The sequence below is a fragment of the Pieris napi genome, chromosome 16 (genome assembly GCF_905475465.1).
Source record: "Pieris napi chromosome 16, ilPieNapi1.2, whole genome shotgun sequence".
Classification (NCBI taxonomy): Eukaryota; Metazoa; Arthropoda; class Insecta; order Lepidoptera; family Pieridae; genus Pieris; species Pieris napi.
The window spans coordinates 2405375-2418389 of NC_062249.1; the positions used below are offsets into that span (position 1 = coordinate 2405375).

General features: G+C 32.4%; 4 protein-coding genes across 4 annotated transcripts; 2 read left to right on the top strand and 2 right to left on the bottom strand.

The window, feature by feature from the left end:
* Positions 1-1141: 1141 nt before the first annotated feature.
* On the top strand, positions 1142-3793 carry LOC125057189 (probable cytosolic oligopeptidase A). The gene is made up of 2 exons (XM_047660709.1): positions 1142-1341; positions 1624-3793. The coding sequence occupies exons 1-2, from the start codon at positions 1253-1255 to the stop codon at positions 3701-3703; spliced, it is 2169 nt and encodes a 722-aa protein (XP_047516665.1). The 5' UTR covers positions 1142-1252; the 3' UTR covers positions 3704-3793.
* Positions 3794-3803: 10 nt separating this feature from the next.
* Positions 3804-5895, bottom strand: LOC125057190 (dynein axonemal assembly factor 4-like). The gene is made up of 3 exons (XM_047660710.1): positions 4466-5895; positions 4162-4361; positions 3804-4037 (listed from the first exon to the last, which is right to left on the bottom strand). Exons 1-3 carry the CDS (start codon positions 5304-5306, stop codon positions 3804-3806), a joined length of 1275 nt encoding a protein of 424 aa, XP_047516666.1. The 5' UTR covers positions 5307-5895.
* Positions 5896-5945: 50 nt separating this feature from the next.
* On the top strand, positions 5946-9214 carry LOC125057191 (phosphotriesterase-related protein). The gene is made up of 6 exons (XM_047660711.1): positions 5946-6132; positions 6239-6490; positions 6673-6930; positions 7317-7481; positions 7909-8126; positions 9012-9214. The coding sequence occupies exons 1-6, from the start codon at positions 6111-6113 to the stop codon at positions 9141-9143; spliced, it is 1047 nt and encodes a 348-aa protein (XP_047516667.1). The 5' UTR covers positions 5946-6110; the 3' UTR covers positions 9144-9214.
* Positions 9215-9634: 420 nt separating this feature from the next.
* Positions 9635-12831, bottom strand: LOC125057253 (zinc finger CCCH domain-containing protein 15 homolog). Its single transcript, XM_047660831.1, has 7 exons — positions 12573-12831; positions 12180-12381; positions 11797-11897; positions 11462-11596; positions 10999-11265; positions 10357-10581; positions 9635-9849 (listed from the first exon to the last, which is right to left on the bottom strand). Exons 1-7 carry the CDS (start codon positions 12639-12641, stop codon positions 9679-9681), a joined length of 1170 nt encoding a protein of 389 aa, XP_047516787.1. The 5' UTR covers positions 12642-12831; the 3' UTR covers positions 9635-9678.
* Between the last annotated feature and the right edge of the window lie 184 nt (positions 12832-13015).

Consider the following 13015-nt stretch of genomic DNA (forward strand, 5'->3'; position numbering starts at 1 on the left):
ATCTAGTATCCAAAAATTAACTCAGACCAGTCTCATTAGATGTGCAGACGTAGTTTTAAGGGTTTTTTTCTATTAAAAGTATACATGCGAACTTCTAGATACTTTGACGCACAAACATACCTTGTTCAACTGCGTTTACTTATGCATAAATTACCTATCACAGTAATCATAAGAAAATAATATAGTGCGTTTTCCAATTACAGAGCATAATGCGACTCAGTGCCGCACAATGCCGCATAATGCTGAAGCTTAATTGGAACTTGAATTAGTTTTCAAATGCATCAGCAGAGTGCGCTAAGTCAGTGTTGAAAAAAAAATGTTCTGAATAGAGTTAGCAACCTCATTAATGTATCAATAATGTGGTTAACAATAATAATTGGTTGAAAACTTTTTACGCTTATTTTAATAATCAAATTATTTCATTAACATTTTTTTACTGAAATAAGAGAAAACCTTTAAAGAATATAAGGTTTTAACAAGCTAAATTAACAGTAAAATATATAGTTTCATGTAAGAAGTTTACATCATTTACGTTTTGAGTAAGTAATTTTTTTTAAATGATTTCTAAAAAAATTATATACTTTTTCAAAACCATTGCAATGTTTACAAAAGTATAATCCTGTAAAATAAATTTGTTTACAGATCCGAATTTTAAAATAAAATTGTATTCATATTTTAAATGTGGAATATAAAAAAAGTAACTATTTATACCTTCATCCATACTGATATTTTTTTTTAGCAGTTTGAAATAACTTTAATTATTTTCAAAATCTACGACGAAACGAAAGCCTTACAAATTTTTCAACAATAAATAACATTTACTAACGAAAATTTCGATAAATGCCAACTTAATGAAAAACACTGGTCAATTTTCTGTCATTGTGTTGATATTTATTGCGAGAAGCATGCGAGAGCATTAGTTTGGAGAGTGCTCAATTGTGCGAAGCGTTGCTGTAGTTGGAACATTTAACGTTGAGCATTATGCCGCATAATGCGCTCTAGTGCTGTAATTGGAAAACGCACATACTATAGATATATAGCCTGTAAAAGCCTTGAAGTAGTCTATTACAATTATTAAAGGCATAGCTAAAAGTAACTGTCAAATATCCAGTTATCAGAAGTCAATTGTCGAAATGACAAAATCATGTCATTTGTGTCATGCGTGTTGAGCGCAGGGAGAATTCGGCTTTTATTCAATTATTATGAAATAATTAATGTTAATGAATAGAAAAAAGTAATAATATTACCGATTATGGCATTCTTCCTTAGAACAAGTGTTTTAACACGACATTTGAAGAAATCCTTTTTACAAAATAAACGCAATTCTGGATACGTTGTCCTGTAAGTTTCAATGTTTATTAATATACGATTTTCTTAAGAACTCTGTAAAATTATTTTTGCGCATCGATATTAAGAACGACGTCATAAAAATCTAAAATATGTTAAGTATCACCATCTAATAATTGCAGATAATAAGCTTTTAATACAGAAAAAATAAAAGGTTAATATTTGCTTTGAGCTGATACAAATCTATTGTTTTATCAACTTTTTATACCTAATTCAAGCATAGGTTTCTTTGCATTTGTCAGTTGTTCCTTAAAAATCATTTAAACATAATTTCAGAATTCCAGAAATTGGTGAAGATTCTGATAAGAATGTCCTTCTCACTGAGAACGGCCTGCCTGAATTTAACGATATTACAATTGAAAAGTGCATTGCTGCTATCAGTAAGCTTAGCTTAGATTATGAGAGTGGAGTTAAACAGATAGAAGAATCATGCTCTGATTGCAAAAATGCTTTTGTTGAGATCTTTCAGCCTTTGGAAAAGTTAGACAACCAACTAGAACTAACATGGGGTGTTGCTAAAACCTTATATTTAGGTAATAGTTCCTTGATGCCAACTACATCCTATATTCAAATCCACCAAAGAGCTTACAAAGCAAGATCAACTAAATTTAATAGTGTGCCAATATACAATGCTGCCATAAATGAAAAAAACCGTCTGAAGCAGTTGACCGATGAAGAACAAAGATTATTGGATAAATATATTCTTGAAGGTAAACTTAATGGGCTTGACATTAAGGGTGTTAAAAGAGAAAAATTAGATAATATTCTCAATTTGTTACAAAAAGAAAGGGAATTGTTTCGAGATAAAGTTAAAATGGCCACAAATATTTTTAGTAGCTTTATCAGTGATGAACAACTATCCAAAGAACTTCCTGAAAGTTTAACAAAAGTTATGTCCATAAATAATAATGCTAGTAAAGGACCTTGGAAAATTACTCTACAACCACATATTTTCGAACCATTTATGCAATATTGCCCGGAGAGATCATTGCGTTGGAATACATGGCAGGCATATGTGCAAAGATGTTCAGGCTATGGCAATAAAGATTTAGAAACAAGTACCCATGTTGCACAAATACGAAAATATAGAGCAGAACAGGCCAAAATGTTAGGTTTTGAAACCTATGCTGATATGAGCATGGAAACTAAAATGGCTGGTTCAGTTGAGAATGTGTATAAGTGTCTTGACAAATTACTTGAAAATGCTAGACCACTTCAAGATATTGAGTTAGAATCCCTGCAAGGCTTTGCAAAAGAAAGAGGATTTGATGGTAAACTAGAACACTGGGATATCCCATATTGGCAAAGAAAACAAAAATGGTCTTTATACAACTATGATGAAGATAAAATTCGTGAATATTTTCCACTTCCACGTGTAATCACAAGCTTGTTTAATTTATGTAGCACATTATTCAAAATACAAATAGTTGAAAGATCCAATGTGCATACATGGCATAAAGATGTTAAATTTTATGATGTTTATGATGAAACAAGTAACACACCTATAGCTGGGTTCTTTTTAGATCCTTATGCAAGACAAAATGAAAAAATTCGCATTTATGATGACGCTGGTTGGCATGTTTCAATACGCAACAAATGCGCTCTTACATCTACAGATCCTTTATCAGCATTAATATTTAACTTCCAAGCTCCAAGTGAGGGACAGCAATCTCTACTGTCTTTCAAAGAGGTTGGTGTCCTGTTTCAAAGATTTGGACATGCCTTACGTAATTTACTAACAAAAGCAACCTATTCAGAAGTGGCAGGTCTCTCTAATGTGGAATGGGATGCTGCTGATGTTTGTGGGCAAGTGATGACGCATTGGCTATTTGATCCGCATACAATCCGAGCTATAAGTGGACACTATAACACTGAAGAACCACTGCCAGAAGAAATTATACATAATTTGCAAAATGTTAGAAGCCATATGGCAGGATATAATTTATGTCGTGAACTATACCTATCTCGATTAGATTTAGAGTTGTATTCTAAGACTACTTTTTGGCGAGACTTGGTAAAGGAATTGTGGCCTAAATACAATGCACTGCCATTTGATAAATATGATTCACACCTGCTCTCTTTCACAAAAATTTTCTCTGAGGAATGGGGTGCTGCTTACTATTGCCATTTATGGTCAAAAATGATAGCCGCTGACATCTACAGTGCATTTGAAGAGGCTAGAGCTGGAGATCAGGATGTGATAGCAATTGGTAAAAGATACAGAGAAAGTTTTCTTGCAGTTGGTGGTGCATGTCAGCCCAGTGAAATATTTAGAAGGTTCCGTGGAAGAGACCCATCACCACAGGCCTTATTGAACAACCTTGGTCTATCCAATCAAAAAAAAATTGAAGAGTAAAAGCATTATAGTTGTATAGATATTGTATTATATTCCTAAACATTATTTATATTTGTTCAAATGTTAGAAATAAATTTTTGATTTAGCGAAGGCCTTGTATTTACTCTGAATCAGGATTTTGCTCCCAAGCTCTCTCCATGTCATAAATATCTTTCTTGATATTTTCATCATCTGGCAGTAATTTTGCCGCAGCTTTCATTTCATCAATAGCTTTGTTCAGAAGACCTATTCGTGCTAGCCCGGCAGCGCGACGTGCAATACATTTTGCCCTACTCCTTCTATTACCCTCGCAGGCCGGCTTCATTAGGTCTAAAGCGGTAGAACAATCAGTCACCTGCAATATCAGATAACGTTAGAATTCATTACTCAGTCACGTTATCGTTAGGAAATATAGTTCCGGCATATATACACCCTTTAATCAAATAATTTTGATGATAAATAGTACTTTACATACTTACGCATTTATTAAAATTGCCTAAAGCAAAATGTGTAGCTGCTCTATTTGAGTACAAACTAGGTAATTTATCAGATAATGTGATGCCGTGGGTATATGCACTTATAGCTCCTAGAAAGTTGCCGTTTCTGAAAAACTCGTCACCCTTTTCCTTGCACCATTGAGGGTCTTGTTCTTCGGGACGCAAATCTTCGGATACAAACCCTGCAACCAAATATTACAATAGTTAGAGCTCATGCACATTTCCTAAAAATCATGTGTTATTTTATTTTTTACATTATATTGTACCCCTAATACTTTCTACCTACCAGTAGCTCGTCTAGCGTGTGTAATATTTCTTAACCAAGCCTCCTCTTCATGTGCCGTTGACTCTCTACTAGGAGTTGGGAAACTCCTCGGTGTGTGCTTAATCTCCACTAGACCACTTCGCCGTAAGTTTGGTAGAACTCGATTACCTATTTCCTGCTTCTTTTTTTCAACATATTCTGACCTAACTGGCGTTTTCACCGGTGTCTTACTTATAGTTTTCCTTTCCGTTATTTTCGCTTTTATTTCTGGCTCGTCGTCAGGTAACTCTACTATCTTTACTCTAGAAGTACTGTTACTATCAGTGATCGCATCCATACTTTGGAAATCATTATATGTTTCTGTAGTCGTCTTCGATCGCCACTTTTCCAACTCATTCATAGCTTTATTACGTTCGTCATCTCTCCTAGAGTCCATAAGTGTATGTTGCTTAGTATCGATTTCCATGGCTTGTTGTACAGTAAATCTATCTAACTGGCTTTTTCTTATAGCTCGCTCTTCAGATTCTTTCTTAGCCTTTTCTTGGCATTCAGCGAGCATCTCTGCTCTCAGTTTGGCTTTTTCATCTTTGGTTAATATTTTTTCTAAGACTTCCCAATCCACCTGTTCTTTCTTAATTAGGTCAAATACCATTAAATCATCTTGCAGTGTGCATTTACTTTTCTCAGTATTTACCTCATATAGCAGAAAAATTTCAAATAAGTATGGTCTAAAATGTGCTTTAATATACTTATCGGTTGTAAAAATATCTACTGCCTCACGATATACCGGATCCAAGGGAATTCTTATGTTTATTGCATTAGTAGTTTGAGACCAAGTGAAGTCTTTAACTAAAATAGGCATTTCGCGTAATTTATACTACGTACTTTTATAAAATTAATGCAGTAATCGAAACATTACTTCTTACAAGTACAAAAGAAAAAACTTAATTCCTCTTGAGTTCTTTATAAGAAGCTCACTAAGAAATACTTTTTCAGAATTGGACAGAAAACAGTAAACTAGACATTGTTACTATGGAGACCGAGTTTTATTTCTCACATATTTTATCATTGGTCTTTGGTGTATGCCAAAAATAATATGGAGCATTTATTATGCATTGCTTTTTAGGTCCCATCCTATTAGAAGAAACTCAAGAAAGTAACTTTGTACATATAATATAAGACGGCGGTAAAAATTAAAAACACAAATACCTAACTGGCAACTTTAAAACTTGTTTAATTATTGTTACCGACAACACCATCGTCAATTATTATCAATGACTGTGGCGGCTGATAACAATAATTAATAACTATATATACTAACCACTACGTCATACCACAATCCACATTGACTTGATAAGAATGTAAACAAAATAATATTTTTTTGATTAAATAGATTTTTGAAAAAATATGTGTTTTTACAATCTCTAACCTATTTAATTATTAGTAGGATTAATATTCATATATTTTAATTCATAGTGAAATAATTTTTGCACTAATTTATATTTATAATATTAATAATTTATTAAACATTAATCTGCTTATCAGCGAGTATATTTGTAAATTTTATCATTTAATGCCACATATCAACATAATTTACATAAATAAGTACCTAGTGCTTCTTTGCTTTGGTGACAAGTGTCTTGTATAGCTACGCGGAAAGTAGAAAATGAATGGAAAAGTTCAAACAGGTAACTCCTGTTTTTATGTTAAAATAACTTAATAATTTCCATATATTTTCCATAATTATTTTATGCAATAAATTTGTACACAATACCTACTGAGTGCTTTTTTCAGTTTTAGGAGATGTGGACTCAAGTCTTCTTGGACGTACCCTGACACATGAACATCTGGCTATGGAATTTAGCCATTTCTACAAAGAACCTCCAAAACAAATAGCAGACAAGTTCAAGTTTGGATTTACTCTGCAAAATGTTGGGTTTTTGAGACAATACCCATATAGTTCAGAAACTAATTTATTATTAAATGATTCATTGGCAAAGGAAGCTGTCCTTAATGATGTTATGGAATATAAAAAGTATGGTGGAGGTAAAATGTAAATTATTAATGTTTACATTCATTGTTAATACATAAACTTTTTTACTAAGACATTGTTACATGTTAATGAAAATATATAATAGAGAGATAAGAAAAAAAAAACTATATTTCATTATTTAATATTAAGAAATCTTTTTATCAATTTCTTATTTGTAAAAATCCAATTTATACAGGAACTATAGTAGAAAATACAACAGTTGGAATTGAAAGAGACATAGATTTTTACAAACAAGTGTCGGAGACAACCAATGTCCACATAGTGGCTGGAACAGGTCATTACATAGCAGATGTCCAAGATACCAAAGTGATAGCCTTAAAAATCGAAGATTTATATAATCATATGCTAAAAGAGCTAACTGAAGGCTGTGTAGATTACCCCTCAGTTAAAGCTGGTGTTATGGGGGAAATAGCAAGTGTTTGGCCAATTAAAGGTATGAGATAAGGTTTTGTGTTAATTCTGGCTACTCAATAAATAGTATATAAGTATTGATGCTTGGACACGTACGTCGTATTAAATATATATAAAAAAACCAACCATGAAGTATAATTTGGAAAAAAATTTTATCACAATTTTTTTGTTATTTGCATGTATTTTATAACAATTGTGTCATTTTGTTATGAATTAATTATTCATTAATTTTTAACGAATAAATATTTAATATCACTGCCTTAAACTGAGTGAATCTGGAATCCAAATCAGTGTTAATTTTTATGAATAAGACAGTATCAATATAAAAACTATTATATAACAATATCAATGTTGACCCTGGACTCTGTTCTTACACCATCCTTTGAAACGTAAAATAACTCTTCACAGATTTTGAACGTAAAGCCATTAAAGCTGCGGGCGAACTTCAGTCTCAGCTTGGATGCGGAGTCAGTTTTCATCCTCACCGTGATCCCGAAGCACCTTTTGAAATAATAAGACTTTACACAGAAGCTGGTGGAAGAGTCGAAAAGGCTGTCATGTCGCATTTAGATCGTAAGCGATTTAATTTTTTTTTTTAAATTATTAGTTTGAAATAAAATTATTGCAATTGATTGCAAGTAAAATGTGCAATCTCGATGAATAGTAAAAGCTATCAGATTCGATACCAGCAATTTTACAGAAAAGAGTTTTTTTCATATATTCAAAATTAATAGAAAAAAATCTGATTATGACGTCACAAAAACTGTTTTTTGAGGCTATCCATTATTTAAAGGATTTAGCCTCTGCGATAGTGGCAATTCCTTGAAATTCTATTATTAGAATGCATGGAAACTTATGTAGATTTTTTATCGAAGGATATTTAGATATATGGGTCAAATGAAAAAACAAAACTCAGCGCCAACTCTCATATATTAAATTACAGCACATTTTTGACGTAGCGAAGTGAGACTTCTAAATCTTACCCTATATTTTGTAACAGGAACACTTCTAGACTTCGAAAAACTCTTCGAATTTTCTCAACTGGGCGTATACTGTCAATTCGATCTATTTGGAGTTGAAGTATCCCACTACCAGCTCAACATTGCTACTGACATGCCGTCGGATGCACAAAGACTAAACATGATCAAACGTTTAGTTGATGAAGGAAAGGAAGATAAGATTTTAATGTCGCACGATATTCATACCAAACATAGATTGGTAAGTAACTACTATTTCAAAGTTGTCCAATGAAGCGGTTATATTTTTAAGTGATCAGACTCAATAGGAACAAATGTTTGCCGGGAATCGAATCTTACTTTAATAACATGAATTTAACCTTAACAACAAAGAGATCTACAAAGATAAAATAGGGAACAAAGGATAATACATTTATTGAAGTTATACTTCTTTAGGCGCGTTATGAAAAATTGATGAGAGTGAAATTTTACGATGCGCGCGCACCGTGACACAAAATTATCAGAATGAAGTTGCCCATGGAAGATGCTACGGCATTGGACAATATTTAAAAACAACATTCGAATAATAATAGAATTTATGTTACACTTAATGTAAGAGAATAATAATAAATATTTATTTATTTAATTTTTCAAATGTAAACTGAACTTTATTGACTTAAAGGACTCCTTTTCCAGTCTTTGATTATTTAATTGTAACAAAAACTATTTTTAACTAGCTACCATGGCGAACATCGTACCGCCTAACAGTCGATTCTTTAGTTCAAATTGATTTTTAAGTATTATTACGAATATTTTGTATGGGAATACAGAAATGTTTTGTTTTTAGACTTTTTCACCCAATTTTTTTAATTTTTCTCTCCGTAAGAACCATCCTCGTACTTCAAAGAATATTATAAAATAATAATTGGCCATATCGGTCAAGCCGTTTTCATGTTATGTCGTGACAACGGAAAACGAGTTTCATTTTAATATATTATATAGATAATAATGCCAAAGAAGTATAACTTCTTACGCGCGTACATAAGTATACGCACCCTTTTTTTTTAAATTATTTTTCTATATCCGGATTCACGTATTATTTATACATCACTTACGCAATACAGTAATAAATTTATGGAAATTTCAGATTGACTTCGGTGGACATGGCTATTCCCACATAATAAATAATATACTCCCACGAATGAAAGCTAAGGGATTCACAGATGAACAAATAGATAAAATAACTATACAAAACCCTGCAAAATGGCTTAGTTTTTAACTAATCAAACATGGAATTGAGGCCTTATTTTTACAATGCTGTATTGTAATTGTTTATAAAAATGTTTATTTAATATGTGTTTTATTCACTTATTCGCATAAGGGGCTGTTGAAGCATTACGTAAGCAGTATTGGGGGGGGAATTTTGATTTTCTTATTTTAATCCTTATAGACAAATTACACACACATTGTCTATGCTTGAAGACGAAATGCATTTCCAAAGGATTCCTTTAAATTAATTTGAAAAAAAAAAATTAAAATTAAATTGATACGTTTATGTACTATTATTTTTGAGAGCTTTGCTTACTTTTGCTGACAAGAGAATGGAGAGGGGGGGGGGGGGAATAAATTGAAAATCTGATTCTCTGAACGGCCCGTAAACAAAAAGTTAATTAAAAATAACTATATATTTCAATAATACACTCAATATCTACCGCAACTATCCTTTTCATCTGTAGAATGACTATTGTGAATTATTTAAAAACCAGTAAAAAATATTCACAATTTATTAAAAAATATCTATACACTTCAAGGATCTAATCATCAAGGTCTAAATTTTCCAATTCCTCATCAAGGTCTTCAGCCAGGAAGAGGTTTTCATTGATAGGAACTGCAGCTTCCGCATCTTCTGGTGTCTCACCATTTACCAGATCTTCACCGAGCTTTTCTAACCGGTCTGTCGTCGCCTTAGTTCCACTATCGTCTGCCTATAAAAGAAGTACATTTTTAGTTCAGTTGCACTACTTCTAATAAACATTATTTAGAGAAACGAAAATAACATTTGTATATTAAATTAGACATGTAGGAATCGTACTCAGGGATAGATATCATTATATTAATATATATTTTTTTTTTATAAAGACAATTCACACCAATTGAACTAGTCTGGTGGTGCTAAGCTGGTGAAGCTTGTGTTATGGGTACTAGGCAACGGATATACATACATATTATAGATATATAGACAATAGACATATAAATATATATTTAAACGCACAACACCAAATGCTCATCACATTGATATTCGTCTCAGCCGGGGATCGAACCCGGGACCCATGGATTCGCAGTCAGGGGTACTAACCACTAGACCAATGAGTCGTCAATATTACCTTTAAACTTAACAAAGATCTCATATTACTTAGATAAGTGCTTTCCAAAGAACTAATTTGAACATAAAAAATGTTGAAACTGGAAATTGCAAAATCATAGCCACTCACCTCGCATGCTTCCATTCCAATAAGTTCCAGCTCAATATTCCGATAATCAACTTCTTTTTCTTCCTCATCCGAGTTAAATTTGCCAAGGTCAAAAGCTTCATCTCCATCGTCAGCATCATCTGCCATTGTTGGGTCAAAGGAGAACATCTCTCGACCAGATATACCAACGGCGCGACCAGCTTTGTAGTCACTACGACGCTGTTCTTCTGCCGTGTTAAGGGCCTCCTGTAATATTTCATTGTTTAGAAAAGTTCTTCGAGCTCTATAGACAACTATACAATATCAAATAGCAAAATATGTTAATGGTCCTGTATTAACAAAATGGTGATATACATTAGTCAAATGTCAAAAAATAAATAGAAACCTCCTGATTTATTTAGAATACATAAATAATATCAACCCTATTCACTTTCTTACAAGCTTGGTACTTCAGTCCATGTTTGAAGGTTTGAGCAGTCTACTTTATCTCCAATTTTAACTAATTATTTTTGGTGATTTATTGTAAATACAAATTAATTTATAAATGACATAACAAGTATAGCTTTGTAAGGTCCATGGAAGGACAAACTTTAAAGAGTTTTCAGAAACACTGTTTGTTCTTGATATTCAAATAATGAACAAAATTATACATCTGCTTTTTACCTGCTTCTCTTTGATTTTCTTTTTCTTCCATGCCAAGAATGTCTCTAGAGTAATTTTAGTTTGGTTCGGCCCAAGTGCAGCTCTCTCTTTTTCTATTAAATCTACAAGAGAAATCTCATTTTTCTTCTCTTCCATTTTTTTCTTGTCCCTTTTAAGAACAAACCCTGGTGGTAAGGCATGCCTATAAATGCATTTAGTTCCAGCAGGACACTCCCAGAACCAACCATACTTTGATCTCTCCACAGCTTCCAGGAAGTGTCTGCAAATCTGGAAATGTTTATCTACTTTTACTTGAGATAAAAGCTAAAAGCTATGTACATATTTAGTGTATATTACTTTATTTAACAAATATAAAGTACTTTTCACATTCAATCATCACTTTTTGGTGATGGTGATGATATATATTTAAGTCATAAAAATATATTAATTTTAGATGCTTTTTGTGTTTGAAAAAGCTACATACAATATCTGTAGTAGGCCTTTGTTTATCTCCTTCCCCATGCTTCTTTTCAACCACTTCTTTCAACTTCTCTTCATCCCAATTGTCCATAGTGTCATCATCATCTCTCATGTCCACATAGAGAGAACGTTTTTCTGCCTGCAATAAGTATATTATAAAAGTTAATGACTTAATTTTGTTAATTTAAGAAAATTTAATTAAAAAGGAAGACACGGTTAAAACTAATTCTAGTAATTATAATACTTTTAAATTATATAAATGTGTTAAATCATAACATGCTTAACATTTAAGGAAATTTAATGCGTTTAAAATATTTACTTTTCAGAAGAAAACCTTACCCTCCGTTCAATTGTTAAGTCATGGGAGAATTTACATCGGTCTCCTTTTGCACATTGGCCCTGCTTGAAGAAGGCACAAACTACTGATTTTGGATCAATTCCTGTAAAAAATGCCAGAAAACTGAAATAAATAAAACGTGACATAAAACATAAGTTTTATTACTAATTTGGTGGTAAAATTCAGAGCCTTCTAAATACAACTTAAAATTAGTATTTTTTAGTGCTCAATGGCTCTTTATAATAAAATGGAACTAAGCAAACACTGCTTATTGTATTACCCAGAAATATCTTTAATCATACAATGCTTTCTTAATTGATTCAGTCATTGATTAGGATATGAGGGAGATTATTAATAGATGAGTACAAATAGTAGTAGACAATACCTTTTTCAACCTTCTGTGTTTGAACTGGTTTAAACAATGCGGCTAATTCTTTTTGTTCCTTTAATTTTTGTTCTTTATCCTTCTTCTTGTCTTCTACAGGCTTAGCAGGATGTATTCCTCCACTTTTTACCTGTTTTTCTACTTGCTGAATAAATTTCTGCTGTTTTGCACCCTTTTTGTTCTTTAAGCCAAAAGTTTTATCCTGAAAATGAAACAGAATATTTATGTGATGGCTATTAAGGTGTAATCACTGATAGTTTTTGAGAAAAACTACTCTATTACTAAATTCACTCCATGACAACCAGACATGTTCAGTAAAATCCGCTGTTAAGTTAAAGGTTTTTGAAGCCTCGAAAATTTGTTGTTTAAAAAATGACCGCAACAGCGCATTACCTCAATAACTTTCTCCTTCTTCTTCTGCTCCGTCTTCTTACTAGACCCAGGTGCTTTCTTAGGCGGCATGGTTAGATTTTTGTGCTAATCAAAAAAAGTCCTAAACTGCAACCAAGTTTTCTTTCCGGCAATGCCGTTTCTTGTGAAATTTAATTACATCTGTAAAAATAACCACTAGTAAAATAAGAAATTATCTTCAAAAGAAATATCTACAATCGCGGTGCACCGTGGCTTCTGGTTAGCGAATTTTCCATTTATTTCTAAGGTTTGACAAATGACAACTAACGTCTGACACTGATGTGTATAGGATTTTTTAATTTGACTAATTGTATAAAAATGTAAGTCATTTGCTTTTGAACATTCGACATGAGCCCTCTGGCATTGAGAGTATTCATGGGCGGCGGCGATATAACTTAACATCAGATGAACCTCCTGCCCGTTGA